Source organism: Labrus bergylta, chromosome 9 (assembly GCF_963930695.1).
Source record: "Labrus bergylta chromosome 9, fLabBer1.1, whole genome shotgun sequence".
NCBI lineage: Eukaryota > Metazoa > Chordata > Actinopteri > Labriformes > Labridae > Labrus > Labrus bergylta.
In genome coordinates, this window is record NC_089203.1 from 5,795,548 (window position 1) to 5,812,615 (window position 17,068).

Sequence of the window (17,068 nt, forward strand, 5' to 3'; positions counted from 1 at the left end):
TCACCATTATGTTTTAGAACATGGGCAGAGGCCATGTTTATTTCAGTAACATTCCTCAAGATCAAGTCGTTATGAAGAGTTGTTACTGTCTGGCTTCATTTTTCCTCCTCTTCTTTTTACTCCCAGACAGATTACTTCTCTTAGTTTTCCTTTCATTGACAAACTTAGGTTACTGCAGGAGCAATGCAAGCATCAATTATCAGTGCAGTAGGGGTCAGTGCTATTAGATAGGGCCCCCTTAGGGAGGTTTCCTACTGTCATTGCTAACTTTGCACATTTTGAGCCACTGCAGTGGTTTAGGTGGGCCCCTACTAGCCCGGGGCCTCAAGAAGTTGCCTGCTTTGTCTGTTGGCAAGCAGCAACTCTACATGTAATGAGTGACAAGTGAACATCGTTTTGTGAAAAAGGGATGAAAGCCCAAAATGGTTTTGTGAGTGCTGCAGGTAGTGTGGACGCCCTCCTCTGCTCCTATAAAAAGAAATACACTCAGAAATATTACTTAGCTGACCGAGGATCACAACATATTGATCTTTTTACTGAAGGTGAATCTCTGAATATTAAAAGTACAACAAGACAAAGTGACAACCACACAGAAAACCATTCTACCTGAGGTTTATTTTTGTTTTGTGAAAAAAAGGTTGATGAAACCTTCCATTTTATATATGTATTTAACAGTTTACAAAATTGGCTTTAAACATGTCTTCCAAAATATGTCTTATACTCTGAAAAACATAAAACAAATTCACAAAAAAATAATCTATAGTTGTTATGAACATTAAAAAGTAGTGTACATATGTCATAAAAAAGATCAACAAAGATGATTTTGTTTTTCCTTTCTTTGTTTTTACATCGACTTGGGTTGATGTAAAAAGCAGCAGAGGGCAGATATCCAGCAAGTGTCTGTCAGCTGAGCCTGGACCGATGCAGAAATTCCTCCCAATAAAGTCATTATTCTTGAAATCAATGGAGTGTTTGTGATGCTCTGGAGGGGGATTTCACAGGACTCTGCGTGTGTGTGAGATGAGTCAACTTTTAGTAACTTCACAAACCTCATGTTGTACTGTTGTAATGGCAGGTAGAAGGATATTGATGCTCAGTTAGGAGAGCAGTAAACACTGATTATAGGGAAGGTATTTTTAATGGACATGAAGACGACGTATGCTGACAGTAAACAGTGATATGTGGTTTTTGTTGTGTTCTCAACTGCAGCTGTTAAAATGACTAAATGTGTCAAGTCAAAGGGAGTGAGGCTGTTTAAGAGACAATTCAATCTGATGAAAAAAAGACATCTGTGAAAGTGAATCTTTGTTTTACTGAGACAGTTCTGATTAGGGTTTGTTAATGTGAAATGTATCGCAGGCTTTAGAAATGTACCTTTTCTTAACAAGTCTGTTTTTTATGACTGGATTTGGAGAAAGAAGAAGTTTTCAACATCATCTTCTAACGTTCAATGGTTTGTCAATGGAATATTCAGATGATAGTAGATTATCATTTAACCACAAATGTTCCCACTGAGATACAGCTGTCTTTAAATATCACATTATATTTAGGTTTTACTACAACATCAAATTAAAAATATATGTTAATACTCAGATTCTTTCCACCCACATGTTTTACAAGTTTAAAGAATGGTTGCAGTCCTACAAACCTTTTTCAGACCAGCTGAAGAAGATCAGTTACGGAGGAATAACACCAGGAAGGACTCTGTCCATCATGTGCCACATGAGGATCTCACAGCTTATTGTGTATCTCTCTAAAGGAGTGTTAAGTGTGTGTTTCTGCTCTAAACAATGTGCTGATACAGACAAAGCCCATATGCATGTTTAAGGCATCCATCAGTATAATGAGGATTATATTCAAAGTCTCTGTAATAATCCTCAGTGGATCTGTCCTGAAGGCTCTCCTCCAGTTCAATCCCCTACTGTCTGCCTCTAACAGGATGTGATGGAACAGCACACGGGGAGTTGGGAGCTGCTGCTATCAGTGCATTGGTCATTCCCCCCCTTCAGTACCCTCATTTTTCATTTTGAAGCTAATCAACAAGAACATCTCTGTCATGGTGGTGAATGGTCAACAGAAAACACGTCAGAAAGGAGGAGCTTCTTTCATTTTACCAGTAACAAAAAGACAAATGGTTCAGTACTAACTGCCATTGTCAATGAGAAGCTGTGGAGTTGTTGTTTGCTTCTCTTCCAGATCAGTGAGGGCCGTCTCCAGCTGCTGGATCAGAACCCGCTTCTTGAACCTGCCGGAGAAAAAACATGGAAGATTAATGTAGGTGTACCTGATAAAACATGAACTGAAAGGTGGTTATGTGTCATTGTTAATAGCCGCAGTCCTCCAAGGACACTAAAACTTCATGTGAGTAACAGTGACGCAGGCAGGACAGGCATGTTATGTGTCAGGGACAGATTCAAGAACTCATTCCCTTCACTCATATTGGCTACTAGCTACTATTAGCTGTTTTCACACATGGACTCCTGAAAACGTGTCGACAATTTAAAGACAGCCTGCTCCTGACATCTTCCTGAGTTGCAGATTCACATACAGTATGTCCCTCACAGCATGAGGCATGACGTAAGAAACGATGCTGCAGAAATAAAAAAATTGCAGATGCTGTGAGTACAAAACTGTAATAGCATTTTTCTTGCCTTCAAATCAATACTATGTGTTTTCACAGTAACAAAAACGAGTGGAAAAGAACATACTGGTGAGTAGGGATGGGACTCTTTGGGTGTCTCACAAGTCGTTTTTCTATTCTGATTCTTGTGCTCACAATTCGATTGAGAATCTATTTTTGATTCAAAACGATTCTGGATTCATGGTTCAAAGTCTATTTATGAATTAGTACATACTTCATCAGGATCTTGCTGCTCCATTTGGCATTCTACTGAGTTAAAGAGCTAGCTTTAGCACTTAGCATGGAGTGACTAATAAGCCAAAAAAAAAAGAAAAGTTTTGGGGGTTATGAATCTATTTAAAATCTCAGAAGACAAGAATCTCTTTTTACATAATTTTTTCCCCACCTCTACTGGTGAGCGTTACGTGCACGACGTTGTCTTTGTTGAGGAGCGCACCAGTTGGTGATACAAACATCATCAACCCTCCCCACTCGCTCGTCTGGAATTTTCCTGAATATTTCCTGCTGCGTTTACACCTCAGCAATCCCTGACTTCATGTTGAAATCTGACTAGGCAGTTTAAAGGGGTGATGTCAGGGTGAAATGTTTGGCCCTTTGTGGTATGCAGCTCAATACGAAGGAGTTTTTTTGCATGTGTGAAAAACTTGTCTCTTACCTGACAGCCTCTCTGATAGCATATTGGATGAAGTACTTCTGGATGTTAACTGGTCCTCTCACGTGCTGCAGTATTCCGAGTATTGCCTCATAGTCTGAGGGGAAACAAAGAGATCAGGAGACGGCCAATCGTCTTCCAATGTGAAACTTTTTTCAACAGGCTCGTAAAAAAAGACACATCCTTTCATACTCACTTCTTCCAGGTTTGCGAACTTCCTTGATAATCCGGCTCCTCAACTCTGCTTGGCTGCCATCTAGTGGGGCTATATATATAGTCTCAAGTACTGCAGGGTCAGCTTCAGGGTCCTCAAGCAGGCTCTGTGGACTCAGTCTGTCATAGTCAAGTTTCTCCTCCAATGGCTGCTCATCTAGTTGCTCTTCTAGCAGTGTCTCCTCGATCATGTTGCTGTCCTCTTCCCCCTCTGCTTCACACAACCTGGCCTTCTCCTCTAGGATCAGTGAAGGCGGATCCTCTGTTTCAGTGTCCATCTCAGAGGGCCACATCTCCCCCGACTCAGAGCCAAGAACGCCGTCCCCATTAGTCTCAATGCCTGCCATGTCGTTGCCTTCTACTCCTGTGGCAAAGAAATACAAAGTGAATACAAGCGTTCAGTTCAATCTGTGCAACATTTTTCCATGAATGGCTCGTATTAATTGGGGCAGTGATTGTGTGTTTGTTTTTCTTTATCAGGACATCTTCATTCTACCTTTGGTCTGTGGGACGGCTTTGAGGAGGCTCTGCGGCCCTGAAACAGCTACTGGACTCTTCCCCACCGCCATGTTGTTTGTACTTCCTGGAGGTGTCTGTGGTCGTCGCAGTAATGGGGACATACTCCGCCTTCTCTTCATAGTAATGCCTGAGTTGGAATCCCCAGAATTTCCTCTTTTCTTATTTTGAGGGCCTGCAACAAACTCATCGGCCTCATCGATCATCATGCCCTGAGATAAACATCATAAAAGAGCTTGTTAAAGAAAAGCAAACATAACTTAAGGGTAGTATCAGCCAGTCCTTTGTGTTGATATATCTTTTACCTTCTTATCCTGCTTGAAAGGATTCCCAAATGTGTGCAGGCGTTTCGGTTGGTCAGGGTCGATCTCCCTCAGCGGAGACGTCGTCATTTTTAGGTACTCCTGATAGTTTCCCATCTGAGCCACAGGAATACTGTGCAGGTAGTCTGAAACCACAGAAAACGTCAGGGTGGAGGGCTTAGTTTTTATTCAATCTTTATGTTTTTTATTCAAAGTTTATTGATTCAAGACATGTATTGTACTCTTTCATCAGGGCAGGGAGCAGAGTGAAGTTTTCAACTCAAACTAAACTAACTCTACATTTTCTTTGGTAGGATTTTATACCTTCGTCTTGTCCTCGGATGAGTTTCTGGGATGTCCGTAGCAAATTGGAGCGCATTCGGGTGAGTTGATCCAGAAGGTTCCGCCTCGGGATGTCGTAGGCATTTCGATAAGCTTGAGGTTTTAGATCCTGTAAAAACATACAGACGCATTTTTTGGTCAGAGAAAAATGATCAAACATTTTCCTGTAACTTTACACACACACACACACACACACACACACACACACACACACACACACACACACACACACACACACACACACACACACACACACACACACACACACACACACACACACACACACACACACACACACAGTGTAATTTCTGTCTAACATCTACCTTGTTGAGCAGGGCGATCTGGAAGCCAGCAAACTCTTTGAAGTTGAGGTCCACCAGGCGTAGAGGCCCCTCCCCAGTGATTCCTTGTAGCAACTGCTTGAAGTCCTGGCGGTAGGCCAGAGAGAGGGAGTTGGAGTGGTTCTTCACCTTGATGCCAGTTTCTTGTGGAGCTTTTTTCCCAACAGAGACGATCAGACGATCAGATTCCATCTTTGCCTGAATACACACAAAGGAGGGACAGGAGCACAACTTTCAACAACTGTCTGGTCCGATGCATTAGTGCAGACGGATATGAGACTTTGCTAAGGAGAGGACTCTGTTAACAGCACAAACACATCAAAGACATTTAGAGTAAATGTGCTACTTACACAACTTAAGCACTGTGTCAGTCAGAAATTAGCAATGAGACTTGTGCTGTGTTGTGCACTATTTTGTACCCATGGTGTCTCACAGTTCATACAATAACGATCACATTCCCCAGAACTGTTTTAAAGGGAACCTGTAGTCAATGAGTTTTTACCTGCTGGCTGAGCTTCTTCAAATAGGAGATAACACTGTAGCTCAGGCCACAGTCCATGGTGTCTGCAATAAGATTAGGTGCCCCCATCATCCTCAAGGCCTTTTTTAAGGGCTGTCAGAAGAAAGCAAGACAATAGAGTTAGTGTTTTATAAAAAAAAGAATATCAACACATGTCCTTAACAAATACTAAAGGCACTTTACCATGAGGTAATATGGAGGCATTGTCTTCAGGTACATCTCAAAAGCCTGTCGCCACTTGAGGTTCGGCTTTAGTTTGTGCACTTTAAACAAGTCATCTGAAAGGAGACAAAACGACGGAGTGTCTGTTAATAAAGTTGCTGCAGGGCTGTACAAATACAGGTGATGATATAAAAAGAGCCTAAAAGCATTCACTTCCATGGGCTTCATAAAATGCATTATCCCCTTAACACCTATTAATTGTACAGAATTATTAGAGAACAAAGTGTATTTAATTTTATTGTTATGAGGACTGAAATATATGAAGTGACCCAGAAAGCTTTTTTAAAAATGTGATATCAGTGCAGACCTACTGACCCAGAGGGTTTGAAGCTATGTGTGCCACATGTCTTACCAAGTTGTGGAAGGAGGACGGGATAGTTGTAAGGCATGACAAACAGGTTGACACAGGTGAGAGTGGTGCTGGCTTTAAGGTAACCAAATGGTTGCCCAATGTCATTTTGCTTTGCACTGCTGCTAACAAACACCTGTGGATATAAACAAAGGAAGAGATGAACATTATTTGATTGTTAGTAACAAAGCGTCAAAAGTTAGGCTCATTGCTGACTTTGAAATATCCAAAGCCAAAAAGACTCTTTAGATAAATCTAGCAGACTCATTATTACTGGTGTTCAGGAAAGTCCTTGGGGGCAGAGCCGGTGACAGATGATAGATGCCAGGGGAGCTGAGGGGAGTGTGAATATCTGCCATACCTGCCAGCACATGTGTGGGGACTTCCTCTCCAAAACGAACTGGGTGAGTGGAGATGGCTCTAGTTCATACTTGTCAAAGGGAAGCTTGTCAATCACCATTGGCTCACAGTCCACGCACGAGAAACGCACCACGGGATGTGCAGAGCGAGGAGGCTGTGAGCAGAAAATGAAGTCAAGTGAATCGCTTGTTCGACATATTTATTTCAACCCATGTTAAGATGATGCACATGATGAACATCAAAACATTAGTTTTCCTAGTTAGACGCTTGACTACAGTTAGGTCAAGTCTGGAGAGTTAAGTTATTGAGTATTTAGGCACATTAAAAAAACCTTATCCACATCTTTTAGAGGTAACCTGCAGGTTGACAGACTAAAGCTGCAGCTGAGATATTGTTAACCTCTCTCTGCCTACCAGGGTGGGAGAATTCTGGTCCGGCCAGAAGGACTCTGGTATGGGCCAATGCCCGACTGGAACTCCTGTTTTGGGGTTGGGTCGCACATAGATGAGTTTGTGGCAGCTGTGCCATGCCTGTGAGCTGAAGGAGGATACAGGACGACTTGACTCCACCGAGCTCTCTGTAAAGAACAGAAGATACAATAAAGGAGAGAAACCTGTTCTCAACCAAAAACCAACAAACACAGTTAACACTCTCAAAGGAAAATCTGGATTTCTGATTTATTTTCTGACTTGACGGGGCCCTACCATGGCCAGATGTTCGACGTATGCCAAACTTTTAAGACTTGTGTTCATTCAGTGAGCCCAAACACTCACCTTCCCCAACAAGAGGCGGATCTGGACCCGTCTTCTCAAAATTAAGGACAACGCCACTTTGAACTTTTTGGACCAGAGACTCCAGACACTGGTTCAACATCCTCTGTGTCCGCACACAGTAAGATCGCCCTAAGAGAGACCAGGAGGCATTACTATCATATACAACAGAATGAATAAGTCCGACCGTAAAACAGAATGAAAATAACTGGTGCACCAAAATAAGAAACTGCCAAACCTCCAGTGACTTCACACATCTGGGTGATGGCAGACTCATCTGTAGGGACACTGCCGAGCTGCTCGCTGTCTGGCGTGGTTGCTCCTGGCAGCCTCAGCACCAGTGCAAACAGACGTTGGTCCCAGCGAAAAGGCTCTTTGGTCAGCTCACTGCCGGCCAATGGAGAGTTGAGGGGCAGGTGCAGCTGGACAACAGACAGGGTAGAGAAAAGTGATGATAGGTTTTTGCAGTCAGGACACAGAAGTACACAATACCATCACTAAAAGTGTCTCTCACCTCGTCGGGCACCCCAGAGCTGTGTGTCAACTTGTTCCCATCAGTGATAGTTATGATCACGGATGGCTCGAGGAAGAAGGGGTTGCGGCCCTGAGACAGAAACAGTAACATGCAGCAATTTAATCCAGGCTCAGGCTAACAGTGACCCCATTCTTTCCCACCGGTCTGATTTCTTTCTCTGTTTCTCACTTCAGTCATGGTACAAGTTCTGTGTTTCAAAAGACAGGTGTGCTGTTTCACTATTCTATTGCATTAGCTCCACACCTCTGATAACCGTCTGCATGATAAAAGTGAAGAGTATGTTGCAGCCTTTAGTCTTGAAGCTGTACACTGCAAAGTGTCCTTGTGTTACTAATTTAAAGACAGAGGTCTATACCACTGTACTGCAGGGGTCAGTCCTGTCTAGTTCAAACACACATAGAATACCTAAGTAGATTAACAACCCCCATACGCCGAGCTTGTATCGTTACTTGAGAGTAGTAATCTATCTGTGTTTCAAGAAGGGGTTCACTGAGGCAGGACAGACTGGAATAAGCTGCAGTGAAAAGTCAATAATCTTCTCTTTGTCTCCAGTTAAAGGAATAAAGAAGAGCCTGCTGAAAGCTTTGTTACATTCATAAACCTTTATTAATCCAGGGAAAGCCCACATACACTGAATGATATGGCTACATCAGGAAACTACATTATTGTCTTGTGCAGCTGACTTAACCATGCCTTGTCATGAGCACTTTATTTCCCCCACTTTTTAAAAATGTCTTGTCCTTTATGATGACAATCAGTGTTTCTCTTTTTATTTACTTCCCTCTGGGTTTTTTAGTCCTACTCACACATTATTCTGACTATTTTAAATTCTGCACAGAACGCTGATCATAGCCTCGCCTGCTTATTGCTTACATAAATAAATGTCACAGAACAACATATTGAATCTGCAGTTCACCGGACTTACACAGGGCAAACTAATTACATATCAAATTAAAGTTCTTGACAGTCAGTGTGATGTAACACATCTTAACAATGACAAAAAAAGAGATGTCACCATCGTGTTGATCGGTGTTTTTAGGGCCTTAAATATGATTCAAAATTTTTTAATTAGGGTGAGACTGCTGCAAAAGAAACACATCATTTTATTTTGGCATCAAATACCTGTCCATAGTTGTCGATGCCTGAGACAAGGCGGTTGAGGTTAAGCAGGTCAAAGGCTGTGCGGAGAGCGTGGCCTAAGGTAGTTAGCCCAGACGCCTGCAGGTTCTTCAGCTCGCACATGAAGGTGGCATGATTCTCCTTCCAGCCTGCCTGAAATACACACAGTGTGGTGAATGAACTGCAGAACAAACAGCTATTTAAAACGGGCGAGAGTAGCCGCAAACCAAAATAGATCCACACCCACAGATACCTATTCTATGGTATTAGTAAGAAAAACAGAATGAGCTTTGTTCATGGACAGTCACTATTGGTAAAAGGAGTTATAAACATCAACTGTTTCTGTGCAATGCGACACCAGAGCAACCATTACATGAAATCAGGTTATGTCAAGCTCTGGAAATAGAAGATAATATTGTTGAAAAGCAGGCCAACATTTGAGCTGCATGTTTCTGTTTAAGAAAGAGTCTAATCTCATTCATGACAAGCATCCAAAAATACATTTCCCACTGCTGCATGTCCTCTGTGACAGAGATATACTCCCACAGGAGAGGATGTGGCCATGTCACTGCTCATGGACTTTTCTACAGCGGGGTCAAGGACCTTACTGCTGCAGCTTCATGCTTAATCTAAGGATGACCTGCGAGCTTACCACTCTCTCCATCAGGAGAGGGAGGGGAGAGGCTAAAGAAAGAGAGAGATAGTGAGAGAAAGAGAGAGAGGGAAAGAGAGAAAGAGAGAGAGAGAGAGAGAGAGAGAGAGAGAGAGAGAGAGAGAGAGAGATGACGTGTTGGAAAGAAAAACTTGAAGCGCCAAAATCAACATTGCTCTGAGTCAGGCCAGAAAAGCACACAGTGGTATATGAATGTTGTTGGGTAATTATGACACCTTTATAGACGCAACATCACAGAGCCGGCAGAGCTGTAGGTGGAAACACATTCACAAGGGAAGCAGCATAGTAATAAATCCAGACACAGATAATTGTGTAGGCCAGTAAGGCTTTACTCAATAATTCAGACTTCAGAACATTACTAGTTTCTTCTCATCCAACCTCCTCCCTCTCACCCTCTGCATCAACAATTTATTGCATCTGTAACTGTGCAATCAGAGTAGCCCCATTCGGTGTAACCTCGTCCTTTCATCATAGTCGTTGCTGCACAAAGCAGACAGCAATAGCAAAGAGAGGAAAGGCAGGAGGAAGAGGAGATGAGGGCAGACTTTTGCAGCTTGATGATTCTATGTGAGGAGAATAAAATGTTGGATCATTTGGCTAAAATGTTATACACAGGGCTATTTCAGTGGGATGCATGAGAAATTGGACTGGACCCGCTCCGAATAATGCATCACAAAAATGAGAGCATATGTGTGGGACTTCAGACCTACATACTGTTTATGCCTAAAGGAATAGAGAAAAAAAAAATAAAGCAATAATGTTTTAGGGACTACTGCAGTGAGCTGAAAGTTGTCCTTTGATAGGTCAATAAAAAAGACAGATATTCCATTATGCATAAATGATACGAAATCAAAAATGTTAATTAATGAACATCTTGGCACGTTTTGATAGGAGTAGCTTAGTGTTTGTAGAAAGTGTTAGGCAAGCCAAGACTTCAAATACAGATCGATTACTGGCGTAGATAAAGGACTTCAGGGATGTGTGTGGGTCTGAAATATTGTTTTATTGTGCATGTTTGTGTAAAGTTGAGTGAGAAACGTGTGCCTGGTTATTGGACGAGTTAATAGATTAGTTTGGGGGGTTGCTTGGCTGACCATGAAATTATTGCAGTGATTAATACATTTTGTTTTTTTGCTTTCGTGGGAGAGTTTGACTATTGTATGACTATTAATTATCATATGAATTATTATTTCCTTCAAGCGAACTCACATAAGTAGCAAAACAGGAAAAAAAAACTCATGATGAAGGGTTTATCAACTTTCAACCCAGATTGGCCAATGGAAATGCATGGATGAAGGAACGGAGGGGGGGAGGAGGATATGATTGGCCGGCTCCTTAACCAATCCGGACACTCTACTTTAAAAAAAACAGTGACGTCAAAAGCGATAATAAATCTCTCCGCCTCCATCTCAACGCCTGAGACTTTTCTCAACACAAAAGCAAAATGTCCGCTGGATGGTCGGAGGCTGTGCAGCTCCGGGTCTGCGGGTATGGAGCAAAAAAATAGCCGTTTTCGCCACCGGGAAGCCGCCCAGCACTGACTACAAAACCAGAGGGACAATAAAATCTCAGAAAAATACGTTCGCTCTGACAAGTGTAAATAATTACCTTCACTCCGTATGGTGGATCATCGAATGTAACTAGCATGTACCTGTCGCCTCTACTAGCCGGGTCTCGGGCACGCAGCTGTCAAAAAACAAAACCAAAACAACATGTATTAATTTAGACCAATCTTGCCCAAGGAATCTTAAGCTCTCCGACGGCTTGTACTTGCTGAAAAAAATCGGGGTAAAATAATTCTTTACCTTCATAAAGACCTCAACCGCGCCTTTAGCAACGTCCAGATACGTCGTACCCAAATAAGTGCGCTGATTCATAGAGGCGGACGTGTCTAACAGGAAAACTAAAATAGGCATTTTAAATGTATAGCCGCGGTTGTATGCTTTTCTAAAATAACTGTTGTCCACATATGACCTATCGTGCGCTAAACAGTTCACACATGTGTGTATATATTTGTTATAATAAGCCCCCCCCCTCCAGAAGAGGGCCGTTGCTTTTGCTCCCTCTCTATCTGCCTTTCTACAGCTCGGCGCTGTTCAACTTCTGCTCCTAAGAGAACGGAACGCCCCCCTCCCTTCACTGCGACCCCATTGGCTGAGCCCGATTCCATAAACCACGCCCCCTGACAATACATAAATATATGCTCCTAACAGGACGGAACGCCCCCCTCCCTTCACTGCGACCCCATTGGCTGAGCCCGATTCCATAAACCACACCCCCTGACAAAACATAAATATATGCTCCTAACAGGACGGAACGCCCCCCTCCCTTCACTGCGACCCCATTGGCTGAGCACAATTCCATAAACCACGCCCCCTGACAATACATAAATATATGCTCCTAACAGGATGGAACGCCCCGCTCCCTTCACTGCGACCCCATTGGCTGAACACAATTCCATAAACCACGCCCCTTGACAAGACATAAATATATACAAAGAGGTCCAGGCAGATAGGGTACTACGTAGTATAACGGCCTCAGTGAGTATTAAATGGACATAAACCCATGTTTGCTGTGGTATGTACATAATTCATGCAGAATAATATTTGCTTGATGAGAGATGACATTGAAAAAAATGAAATTCCTTCCACATTACCTCGCATCCTGCCACTATCAGCCTCTCTCTCTCGCTCTATCTGGCTCTGCCGCTCTCTAACACACATTTTATATCGACTCTTATCTACAAATTAATTTATAAGGAAAAATACGTTACAGATTTAAAGATTAGAGGAATGTCACCGGCCAACCTCAGACACTAGATTGTCTACCTGTGGCATATAAGGGGCCAGATCTCTCCAAGACAAGTTCTGCTGGCTCAACATCAAGCTGGCTCTGAAAGTAATTTATAGCTTGGCTTTCACGTCATTTGCCTTTGCAAAGGTAAATAATCTAGTGACTTTAATGGTAAAATGTGAACAATGGTATCATTTCGCTGTCTTAGTGGGTCTGTGGGTGAGATACTTCAAAAATATAATCTCCCAAATGTAGTTTATAATATAAAGATAAGATAAGATATGTTTATTGTCATTGTACAAGTACAACGAAATATTGTTGGAACAAGCCTGTAGATGCCTAATATCAGAAATGTACAAATATACAAATACTAAAACCAGATATTCAAATAAGAAATACAATTAAGTAATACGATATAGTAAACAATATACAATTAATTTGCAGGTGACAGGTATAGAATAAATATATTGCACTTGGTTAAACAGGACTCCAGTGCCAAAAAATAATAAAATAGCTATAATTAATGCATTACCGACAAAATGTATCAGTCTAATACGGTTCATATTTGGATAACTTTTAAGCGTTTAAATGCTTAAATTATATACATCCTCAAGAAACGTTCCGGTATTATATTATGATGTTATTCTTGACGTGTGTTTTGTTTACGTCTTCACGTTCTCTTGCGCCCTCTGCCTTCCCAGGATGCATTGCGAGATCTGCAGTATATTATTGACAAAGAAAAGGGCTGGTGAGAAACAACAGCAGGGTGGGAGCTGAAGCCCAAACACAAGTGATAACATTAAAGATATACGAGCCAGTGCGTTGTTAACAAGGTAAAGTCTCACTCCTAGCTTTCCCGTCAAGTATCACATGTGTGTGTTTCGTGGTTTGTAATGACACTACGTGAAGACAACGTTAGTTTGCGATCTGCTAACATCTGGGGCTAAAGCTAGCTACCGTTTACCTTCTGTAGCATTAGCTAAACAACATGTTACTGCTCTGCCATACACTGTCATGTTGTGTGGTTGATTTCAGGCTAATCATTAGATACGAACGCGTTATTTACAACACCCTGTTGCTGAATTTATAACTAATATAGTCACATTATCACGTCATTTCTCACGTCTGTTTTTGTTATTACCTACAGTTTACCTGAATAAGGTTAAAAACTAAACCATGATGTTTTATATGTCAGTTAACAAGAACTTGAAAAATGGGTTTATGTCGATGATATAATGGATTCACTGTGTTTGTTTAATGTGTACGTGGAGAACAAAAGTGTTGCAACACCAAGAAAGGTTCAGCATGTAAACACCAAGAGTCATGTGACCTGCCACATGGCGTTCAACAATGCTTTCCCTTTTCACATTTAAAAAACTTACCTTTAATACAATTTGCCCAGTACTATCTTACAATTAAAGTAACCCCCCCCCCCCCCCAAACAAAACAACAACAACTACAACATTTGTCAGCAATTTAATGTGCGAGAATAAGTCCTGAAGAATTTGATGAATCACTGTCATTAATTTAAATGTGCAATTTGCAACAGCGGTATTAACTTATACAAAAGTTGATACTGAATAATGTGGTTTCATGAAACTTTCCTGTTGGAGCCATGGATTGATATAATTGTCTTTGTGGTATTTATTTAAGGTTAAGGTAGTCTGTTATATATTGGTGTGTTGGGTTATTGATTATTATATCATTTATTAGGATTATATTGAGTAGGGGGATGTCGGGTCACATGGGTATGGGTGGAGATGTGTTGGTTTAACTCACATGTTCACCTTTTGTTCTCAGTGGAGGAGAGGGGGTGAGCTGGGTTGCCATATTTTTTGTTGACCGCTATTGTTTCTGGTTCACTGTGATTATGAGTTAATGCACGTTATTATAAGTTAAGTTGATTACCTTTTTTACATTAATAAAAAAAGTCAAACTTATTTTTACGTATCACAGTATTCTTTTGAAAGCGCGTCGGACAAATACATCAGGCCCAACCTTAGCCTCTCAGCGGCTTCATATTTAGGAAAGCTGCTATATTTCCAATGTCAATGTGTGTGTTACTGGCCTCCTAAATCCAGTAATGGTTTGGCATTAGTAAAAACATTCATTGTATTTGTCATGTTAAAAAAAACATTGATGGGCACAAATTCTCAAGAAACAAGAAACAGCAGCTGTTGGCTACTTAAATGGAATATGAAATGCATCGTTTCTGATTTAATGTCAAGGCAATAGAGATTTAAAATGCCATACAAGTGCCTCTTTTGTCAGTACAATTTATTTATCCCTTGTGTTTCTTCACAGTTCCTTGTTTTGGCTCTGAGGCAATGATTGAGGACAAGCGCCACTTCCACCTACAGGGAGTTTACACAGCTTGATAGTTTGTGGAAAGAGGGGTGGGGGGGCCCAGGCAGACTGTGGACGGGGAAGGGGAAGAGCTCAGCTGGAGCCAATGCAGCAGCAGCATCGACAGCCTGAGCTGGTGGAAGGAAGCCTTCCCGTGTTCGTGTTCCCCACTGAGCTCGTCTTCTATGCAGATGAGCAGACGTCTCACAAGCAGGTGCTCACCCTCTACAATCCATATGAATTCGCGCTCAAGTTCAAAGGTCAGTTGGCAGAGTGAAACAACCTATTTGGGTATCCATGTATGGCGTACTTTGGTTTTAGATTATCGAAATAATCTGTACTTTCTTCTTGTATCAGTGCTGTGCACAGCGCCAAACAAGTACACTGTGGTTGATTCCACCGGAGCTGTCAAGCCACAGTGTTGTGTTGACATGTAAGTTTTTTTTTGTTTGTTTTTTGGTTATGTTCCAGAAGACATACCTTCCCTGTTTATTCCCCATCCACATTGTTATTGTTTATAGATTGGACTGTACATTTTGCCAAATGCTTTTTTATACAGCTAACTTCATGTGCTATCTGGTCAAATCTGTCCACACAGAGTAATCAGACACAGAGATGTCCGGGCATGTCATTACGGGGTGTACGACAAGTTCCGTCTACAGGTGTCCGAGCAGAGTCAACGGAAAGCTTTGGGTCGCAAAGAGGTGACGGCCACACTTCGGCCCTCTGCCTCACAGGAGCCACCCAGCCCTCGACCCCATGATGAAGAACACAGACTCAAAGAGCAGTTTACAGATAGCGAGTTTTTTGAACAGACTGCATTTCAGACAGGTAGGATTAGATATGATTATGTTGGGTTACCACTAGATGGAGCCAAATGTTTAGAAACTTAATTATGGGTGCTTATTACCATATACAGGACATGGTGTGTTTAACACAGATTTTTGTCGCCTGTGGAAATGACCATTACCCTGTTTTACTCTCCTAGAATGTATAAAAGGCATTTGACACATAAACTGATTGACATATATTGTAATGTATAAGTTGTAATTGACTTTAATATTCAGTTGAAATAATTGGCTTGGGGCTGAAAGCCTCTGTGGCTTTCTAGGTGATTTATCTGATTGTGTGCTTTTTGTGCCTCCAAGAGAGCAGACCTGTTGCTGGAGGCCCGAGTCTGCTGACAGTGCTGCTTGGCCTGGTATGTATGGCTGCTCTGATGCTCCCCACCTTAGGGGAGCAAGAATCTACTGTGCCTGTCTACCTCCACTTAAGTGTTAACAAGAAACTTGTAGCTGCTTATGTTCTCGGTAAGTGGAAAAGGAAACATTCAAAAATCATTTTTTAATAGACAGCTATATATTTTAAATTAAAAAAAATTGTTTCTCCAGGTCTTCTTACGATGGTCATCTTACGCACATGAAACGCTGTGAGCCAAGAGAAGGATGGAAAACGATAGAAAGGCGAAGAGAACACTCACACCAGAGGCACTACTCTGCAATGAGTACAGCTGACAGTAGTGGGATAGGGTACTTGCTCAGTTTTTACCTTCCCACAAAAACTTATTTTAGTATATTTTAATCCACTTATTTGTGTTGATCTATACACGATACTTACTGACCTGTTACAAACAAGAGAACTTTTAAGTGTAGCTCAAAGGATTGGCAGTGTGAGAGGAGCTGACCCTGAGCAGGGCCTGTGAAGAAACAGGAGGCCACTAGAAAGTGTATTTTGGCCTCGTATACTCTATCTGTATTTTTCAGTTGCCATTATGTAACAGAATATGGTTAACCTGAGTGTGAAGGAATCTACATGCAAACATGATACATGTACATAAAGCCATTAAACTTTTGTTACGATATTCACCTGTAACCATCCCTATGTTGATGTTTTGAGTCATTTTAGTACTGACTGATTTTTATGCATGTTTGGAGAGTGTTTATGAGTTTTTATTTTTCCAGGAATAAGATTCTTTGACATGTCACCAAAGGTTCAAATCTTCTTTTGTAAGCGATGCTCTGTTCGCCGTATTCTATCAATGCTCCAAACATTTAATAAAATATCCATGTGGCTGTCTGTTACGATGTTCACATCAAATCAAGTTATTAAGTTCAGCTTATGAGGGGCAGGAGTTAATTACATGACAATAACTTCTCTTTTCACTTTGTAACAAATTCCTACAGTCCGTGTCAGGGCTGTTTGATATACAGTTTGAAACTGGAAACACGATTTGTTATGCTAATTTCTCACTGGGTAACAAAGGAGTCAAGGTTTATAAATGGCACATAATGTTAACATAAGAAAGTCTGAATGAGTCTTGTGCTGCAGACAGAAAAAAAAAAAACCTTCCTGGAATATTCAGCTCCACAGTCAC

At 41.5% G+C, this 17,068-nt stretch overlaps 2 protein-coding genes across 2 annotated transcripts; one reads left to right on the top strand and one right to left on the bottom strand.

Moving 5' to 3' along the window:
• Positions 1-596: 596 nt before the first annotated feature.
• On the bottom strand, positions 597-11,640 carry ints6l (integrator complex subunit 6 like). Its single transcript, XM_020629754.3, has 18 exons — positions 11,361-11,640; positions 11,164-11,241; positions 8,886-9,035; positions 7,743-7,832; positions 7,467-7,650; positions 7,232-7,360; positions 6,872-7,035; positions 6,460-6,612; positions 6,102-6,234; positions 5,711-5,805; positions 5,510-5,620; positions 4,990-5,205; positions 4,649-4,775; positions 4,328-4,470; positions 4,003-4,234; positions 3,490-3,870; positions 3,297-3,390; positions 597-2,245 (listed from the first exon to the last, which is right to left on the bottom strand). The coding sequence occupies exons 1-18, from the start codon at positions 11,469-11,471 to the stop codon at positions 2,143-2,145; spliced, it is 2,694 nt and encodes an 897-aa protein (XP_020485410.2). The 5' UTR covers positions 11,472-11,640; the 3' UTR covers positions 597-2,142.
• Positions 11,641-13,045: 1,405 nt separating this feature from the next.
• Positions 13,046-16,775, top strand: mospd1 (motile sperm domain containing 1). The gene is made up of 6 exons (XM_020629749.3): positions 13,046-13,181; positions 14,653-14,954; positions 15,052-15,127; positions 15,293-15,525; positions 15,843-16,004; positions 16,086-16,775. Exons 2-6 carry the CDS (start codon positions 14,801-14,803, stop codon positions 16,115-16,117), a joined length of 657 nt encoding a protein of 218 aa, XP_020485405.1. The 5' UTR covers positions 13,046-13,181; positions 14,653-14,800; the 3' UTR covers positions 16,118-16,775.
• The last annotated feature ends 293 nt before the right edge of the window (positions 16,776-17,068 follow it).